We start from the raw sequence: 7,206 nt of genomic DNA on the forward strand, positions 1-7,206 counted from the left end.
GGAGCTGCCAGGCCCAGCAGAGGATGGGCCCAAGGGATGTTTTTTGCTTAGGAGAGGGAAAATGCTGTGCAGCTGATCTCAGTGAGCTGAGCCATGAGGGTAGGGCACTACACCATGGCAGTAGAATGGTCAAACATCCCCAAGGATGTGCTTGTAGGTGGTGTTTCCATCTGGTGCTGGGGAGAGAAGGAACAAGCCCTGTGCCCTGAGGGCTGGGACTGTGGGATGTGGCTGTCAGGGGCACTGAAACACCCAGCAGAGGTCAAATTATAGCAGAGGAAGAACCCTAAGAGATGTGAGAAAGGGAATTTAATAACTCCTGGTCCTGGACAGAGTGGTCAGTCCCCCTGACTCTGAGTAAACATTCTGTTGCCCAGCAACTATGAAGTTGCCAAGTAAACATTCCCAGAGGATGGAGTAGGCACAGGGCCTCTCTCCAGGGCTGGAGTAGCCACAGGGCTGCAGAGGTCAAGGAAGGTCTCAGGAAAGCAGAGGCAAGAGGCTCCCAGGCTCATCCTTGCCTGGTGCCTCCACACTGAGCCCTCAGGGGTGAGGGACAGCCCCTGAGCTGAGCTGAGCTGGCAGAGAAGCAGTGCTGGCACCACCTGGGCTCTCTGATTCCTGCTGGGGCTGGAGCAATGGAGACCTGGAGCAAAGAGGAGATGTCAGCCCTTTTCCTCAGGATGTGTAAGGTGAAACTCCCAGCCTTCCTCAGGTGAGGGGGTTCTTCCACCAGCCTGCATCCTCTTCTGCTGCCTTCTCCATGCCTCTGTCCCTCACCATGGGAACCCCCCACGCCTTATGTCCATCATGTCTGCCTCCTCTTGCACTCCCTTCCCCAGATCTGTTCCTCCCTGTAACACCTCCTTGCTCTGCCAGGGGATGCCTGCTGGGGTGGGGAGGGGATGCCATGCTGCAGATGGGATCTGAGATGGTGCTGGGGGGCTGTGCCCCATCACCCTACCTGGGACACAGTCCAACATCCAGAGCAATCCAACACCCTGCCAAGGAACTCAACTCAGTGTGTAACCCCGAGGAAAACAACTCCTGCAGGGAACTCAGAGTGACAGAGGAGGACTCCCAGTCTTCACTTATGCAGCTCTTTAAGAAAAAGAAAGAAGTCCAAGAGATGGAAAAGGTCATGGCCGAAAAAGAAGAGGTGAGAAAGATGGGTAGGTACTGGCTCATGGCTGGGATGGTTTGTGGGTTTTTGGAGGGTTTTTGGGAGGCAGGTGACAGATTTTGGGTGCAGGCAGCCATGTCACCCTCACTGTGGTGCTGCCAGGCCTTCAGGGAGAGGATGAAAGTCATTGCTGACCGGTGGAGGGACCTGCACACCAGGAGGGCCCAGCTGAAAGCCCACGTGGAGAGATCTGGAAGTGCTGTGCAGGTAACACCAGATCCTTGTGCTGCACCACAACTCCTCCCCTCCCCTGGGGAAAGGGGTCTTGGGCCTGAACTCCTGTGGAGACTGGAGCTGTGAGGAACAGGACTGGCAGGGCACAAGGGTTTGTACCACAGGTCTGATAGGTCTTGGGTGGAAAAGAGTTTGTCCTGTACCAGTGAGATCTCCTGCCAGACCCAAATGTTCCCCAGAAAGGGTGTTAGCCTTGCCCCCACTGCTGACATCCAGATATCTCCAGGGTGAGATATCTCCTGATATCTCCAGGGTGCAGATCCAAGCAGGTCTGAAATTCAGCCTGCCATCCTGGGTACCGGTCTCCAGGACGAAAGGGTCAATGCAAGAGGGATGGCCCTGTGAAACAGGGAGAGGAAATGTTCACAGGGTGGTCCATGTTGGCCTCTCCTCTCTGAAGATATGTCCTACCGCTGCTGGTAAGTAATCCAGCTCCATCTTACCCTGCTTTCCTTTCCCACTCTCTGTGTGTGTGTGTGTGGGGCCGGGGGAAACCACCAGAAATGTGAAGAGTTACGAATCCAAGCTCTGAAGATAGACAGAAAACAGAGAGAGGAGAACATAAAAATGGATGGTGAGCTTGTGAGAGTCAAGATGGAACTCGAAACCCTCAGAAAAAAACACCGTAAACTCTGCAAAAAAGTGCAGAACTACTCCATCTTCAAGAAATACCTGGAGGATGTGGTGGAGGTCTCACAGGTGAGTTTGGACATAAGTGAGAGAGATCACGGCCTTGGGGAGAGCCTTAGATAAATGATAAAACTAGAGAAGGTAGGGCAAGTCCAGGACATTGGACACTTGCTCAAACCAGAGACCTCAGATGGGATGGAAAAACCAACCTGCAAGCAAGGTGAGCCACAGGGAGCAGAGTTACAGTAGGAGAATCAGAACAGCAAGTGGAAGATTGAGAAAGCAAAGAAAAACCATGGGAAGGGGGGAAAGCTCAGGGCTGGGGGGAATGGGGACACCCTTGTGTCATTGTTTCAGGTCAGGTGAATCGTCAGGAGAAATGAAAAGCTGCCCAGAAAGTGTCCCCAGACAGTTGCCAAAAAGCTGTGCTCTCTCTTGAGGACATCAGGACATCGCTTGTACTCCAACCACCCCAGCTGAGGCCTCCCAAGTCATGGGGATGGGGCTCTGGACACTGCAGTTGTTCTTTGTGCTTTATCAGAGCACTGCTCACCTGGGAAAAGGTGCAGCACATCCCCTTGCTATGGCACTGAGAGCTGTGGTGTGGCACAGTGGGAGGCCACCACACCTGGAATGCAGCAATGCCCAACAAACCAGCTGGGAAGGACAGAATCCCAGAACAGTTAGGGCTGGGGAGGGTGGGGAGATCTTTCAGGAGGGAGAGGCATTGGCCCAGGTAAGGGCAGGGTGCCCAATGACATGAGAGCTGCAAGCTGAGAGAGTCACTAACACCAGGAACCCTGTGCTGCAGTTTGAGGACATCTCAGAAGTCATTTCACAGTACATGCTGCTGGTGAGGACACGGAAGGACCTTCTGCAGTCACAGCAGGGGCACAAGCAGCTGACTGAGCAAGACAAGGTGTTCCTGGAGCAGTACAAAGCACAGAAAGAAGCTGAGATGCTTCAGTACCAAAATGAGCTGGGGCAGCTCAAACTGCGTATTTATCAGGCTCAAAGTGACATCCCCCTCTGGGTAAGGAATTGTGGGGTGGGCAGGGGAAGATCTCCAAGCCGGGTTCTGTCAAGACTGGCTAATGGCTTGTCCTTCAGCCACAGGGTCACAGCAGAGTCCAGTAACATCTCTGGTGTCACAGACATATTTTATGACAAATCCTTTCATTTGGATTTTTTCTCCTGAGAAGCTTCAGCTTCTCCATGTTTTGCTGCTTTGGAATGTGATTTGGAGAATTGTTTACCCAGCATGTGAAATTGTTTTTACTTGATGACCAGTGACAGCCACCGGTGCCGAGGCTGTGAGCAGTCACAAGATTTTATTATCATTCTTTTCTATTCCTTTCTAACCTTCTGATGAAATCCTCGCTCTATTCTTTTAGTATAGTTTTAATATATCATATTCTTTTCATATAATATATATCATAAAATAATAAATCAGCCTTCTGAAACATGGAGTCAAGATTCTCATCTCTTCCCTCGCCCTGGGACCCCTGTGAACGTCACCACATTTGGTGACCCCGAGTGAGGAACACTGCCACACTCTGGGATTGGAAGAGATTCCTAATTTCATCTCCCTCCATGGGGTTGGAGAAGGAAAAATGGCAGACCAGTCTGGACCATGGAACTGAGGGTCTCCAAGCCAGGGTCTCTGGTGCTGAAGCATCACCTTTGCCAGGGCATGTCCCCATGCTGCCTGTGCCCTCTCCTTCCAGGAGGCTCACTGGGCTGACATCCAGGACAGGACCTCCAAGAAAACTGGGAAGCTGTGGACTATCAAGCTGGCCATCCACAACCTTTTCCAGTCCACCAACCTGCGGCTGCAAGCACAGTGGAGTGTGTTGGAGTGCACCAGCTGCAGACAGCTCAGCATGGTAAAGCCAAGCCAGAAGGAGGAGCAGTAAGGAGTCTCCATTGCCCCAAGGGAGGGGAGAGCCCACAGACCCCATAGACACCTTCCTTTTCCTGAGAGAGGGGCTCTCTCTCAGGCATGGGGCAGGAGCAGGGCACACCAGGCAAACCTGACTCTTCTGAGGACGTAGGCAGGGTCCTTGCCTGGCAGAAGGAGTGGGAATCAGGCAGGCTGAGGCAGAGGATGCAGATCAAGCCATGGCCAGGATTGGGTTTATTCACCCTTGCCCTGAATTCAGGCTCACCCACAAAAGTCCATTCTGGTGGTGCAGATCCAGAAAGGCAAATGCCTTTTTTGCTGCTCTGTTTGACAGGTGACATTTGCCATCTGAAAGAGCCAACAGGCACTTCTGTGACTCCTGTTCCCATCCCTGCCCTGAGCTCTGCCATCTCTCTTTTCCACCCTAGATACAGCAGTTTATCCAAGACCTTAAAGACATCCAGCTCTATGCAGGAGATGCAGAAGCAACCAGAGGGTTGCTACACCTTTGAAGACAAAAGGACGTGGCAGCATGACCTGTCCTGCCAGTGAAAGTTCACTGGGTTGGGAAGGGAAAGAGAAGGGCAAGAGAACCTACAGATACCCTAGACTAAAAAAAAATAATAAAGGTGCCTCTTCATTTCCTGGGAGGACATATTAGAGCAACTTCATCCCACAGCTTCACCCCAGACACCACTGGGGGCCCTTCCTTAGAATTCTGGCTGCATGACACAGTGTTCCTGCAAAGCTGGCAAAATTGTGAGAGCAGGCTGGGACAGGAGTATGGTTTCAAACAGGGATCAGCACTAATGTTCACATTTGGACATCCCACTCAACCTAAGCTCTTAGATATTTGAGAGACATGTCACAACGAGGTGGGGAGACTGTTCTTCAGGAGAGCTTCAGAGAGTTCCCACCACCACACCCAGCACTTCCATGGATGTGGATTTCTCTGCACAGCCTTGTGTTATGGACTAAAGCTCACCTTCTCCCCAAAATCTTAGGGAAAGTGTGGAGAATGGACATAGGTGACAGATGAACCAGCCAAAGCTGAGCATTTAGCTGCTCATCACATGTGCCACCAAGATGAAAGCAAAACAAGAGGACTAACAGTGGCTCTGGGGACACACGGGGGTGGTCAGTCAGGCTCCACAGTCTTTTAGGGACAACCTTTTTATGCTCCAAGGCCTCAATTAAATGAGCTTACAGATTTTGAAGCAAGAGGCCATTGATCACATGCTCTTGCTCCCTGCTCTTCTGTCCTGAGCTGGGAGAAGAAGAGGAAATAAAACTCTCTGAGACAGCAGAAAGGATGCACAGAGCAATGCAGAAATGCTGTGCGTGGTGCTCAGCTGTCCGCAGGCTTTGGGTGGGATTTGGGAAGAGTAGGGCTGGAAATGGAGCATGGGAATGAGCTTGTCCCAAAACACCCACCACTCATTCAGAGGGATGTATCTATCTTCCTCATCCTCACCGTAGTGACTTGTTCAGAGGGATGTTTCCATCTTCCTCATCCTCACCGTGGTGCAGTGTCCGTGCAATTGCTGGTTTTTTTAGGCCATGGCCTAGAGATAATTTGGAAGAATTAAAAATTGGTGTTAAAAAAGCAGTTCCAGCTCTTCAGCACAGTGAGCATGTGAGCGAGCATGAATCCCAAACTAGCTCTTTTTAGCCAGGCAGGTTCTGCCATCCACTTGGTTTGATCTTCCAAAAAAACAGGGTGTGACCTTTGATATTTCCACATTGTATGGCAAGAAATAACGTGTCTGTAACAGTTTTAATCCTGGGTATTACCTCTCCTCCAAACTTCAGAGATGTACTGATATACACACCCTGCCTTCCCGCATGTGGGTGGGTAATTAGGAAGAAAAAATCCTCTTTGTGTGTTGGTACATGTCCTTCTAAGCAATCCCAATTTCCATAGGGATCACATGTGGCTGAAATGCAGCTGTTGCTGGTATCCTGTGTGCTTTGCAGTGCATTGTGCTCATAAATAAAAAGTGGGACCACTTTCAGTACCTAATCTTTTACACAAGAGAACTAACTGAGGGCTTCAGAGCCCTGTGCCAACACAGGAGTTAATAAAGTGTTTGAATATTCTTACAGGAAATTTCAGAATGGTATAAATTGAATATATTAGATTGAATGGTCATGTGGATTATTACCTTTGATTTTTAAAAAATGTATTTTCATGATAAAGGTTAAAGCCAACAAATTTAAGCCTTTAATTAACATCCTCTTAGTAGGGAATATGACCATTATGGAAATGTTTCCATTTTATAACTATGCCTTTAAAATGAGGATACAGAAATGTAGAACTAACCCCCCAAAAAATAATGTTTCTTTCACTATCCTCACCTGAGCCTGGTCCAGTTGCCTGCATCTCCCCACATCACACTGCCATGAGCTAGGAAATAAAGCTGAAATCTACGGCTGTTATAGAGAATCTTGTTTCTTTGTTTTAGTTTGGTGGTTTGGGATTTCTTTTTTTTTTTCTTTTTTTTTTTCTTTTTTTTTTTTTGTTTGGGTTTTTTAATGTATTCATGTATACCTCTTTTTAAATTAAAAAATTGAAGGAAAGAAAAGCCTTACACTTTGTTTCAGGTGAATACCAACTATTAACTGAGACAAGGCAGTGCAAGGCCTTTGTTTCTTCTTTAAATTCTAGTATAACTGAGTTTTTTGACATTAATTGGGCTACGAAGAGTGCTGGACACAGGCTGGAACTGAAATCTGTGTGCATAACAGGAATTCGTGCAGTGGTTAAGGAGTATCAGGGAAAAAATATTCTTGGAGTTATACTGAAATAATTCCAATGTATCTTCACTGGAATTAATGAGTTTATTTTGGATTCATTCTCTTGTAAGTAGGAGGTTGGCAGCAGCAGGGATAAGAAAGTGGCTTTCTCTGAAATAGGACAGAGAAAGAAAAGAATGCAATCTAGGAAATGACACAACATTGGTCTCTTAAGAAAAACCTCTTTCTATAACTTTTTTGCCTTATTGTATATTTTGCAGAAGAAAAAGCAGTAAAAGTTAAATGGAATGGTAGATGTGTGTGAGGGAGACAGGATGACTCCTGTTTAGAATTTGGTTTAAAATTTGAGAATATCCATGTGATTATTCCTCAAGAGGGCAGATCTTTCTCACGGAGGCAGGGAGCCATGGGATCCACTCTCCTTCCTCGTGCTGAGTGGCACTGGGCTGTGTACAAATTAAAGACCAACAGACCATGCTGTCCCCAGGCTGGCCTTGGG

At 48.4% G+C, this 7,206-nt stretch overlaps 1 protein-coding gene across 1 annotated transcript; it reads left to right on the forward strand.

The window, feature by feature from the left end:
* The first annotated feature begins 638 nt into the window (after positions 1-638).
* Positions 639-4,502, forward strand: LOC118686035 (coiled-coil domain-containing protein 42-like). Its single transcript, XM_036381958.2, has 7 exons — positions 639-715; positions 1,054-1,159; positions 1,286-1,390; positions 1,919-2,116; positions 2,859-3,080; positions 3,775-3,959; positions 4,379-4,502. The coding sequence occupies exons 1-7, from the start codon at positions 639-641 to the stop codon at positions 4,500-4,502; spliced, it is 1,017 nt and encodes a 338-aa protein (XP_036237851.2).
* The last annotated feature ends 2,704 nt before the right edge of the window (positions 4,503-7,206 follow it).

The sequence above is a fragment of the Molothrus ater genome, chromosome 4 (genome assembly GCF_012460135.2).
Source record: "Molothrus ater isolate BHLD 08-10-18 breed brown headed cowbird chromosome 4, BPBGC_Mater_1.1, whole genome shotgun sequence".
Classification (NCBI taxonomy): Eukaryota; Metazoa; Chordata; class Aves; order Passeriformes; family Icteridae; genus Molothrus; species Molothrus ater.

Excerpts from the sequence above, each read along its gene's own strand:
- LOC118686035 (XM_036381958.2), top strand. The coding sequence starts at position 639 with ATGGAGACCTGGAGCAAAGAGGAGATGTCAGCCCTTTTCCTCAGGATG. Across the intron at positions 716-1,053 it reads AAACTCCCAGCCTTCCTCAG|GGAACTCAGAGTGACAGAGG; the intron begins GTGAGGGGGTTC and ends CAACTCCTGCAG. Across the intron at positions 3,960-4,378 it reads CCAAGCCAGAAGGAGGAGCA|ATACAGCAGTTTATCCAAGA; the intron begins GTAAGGAGTCTC and ends TTTCCACCCTAG.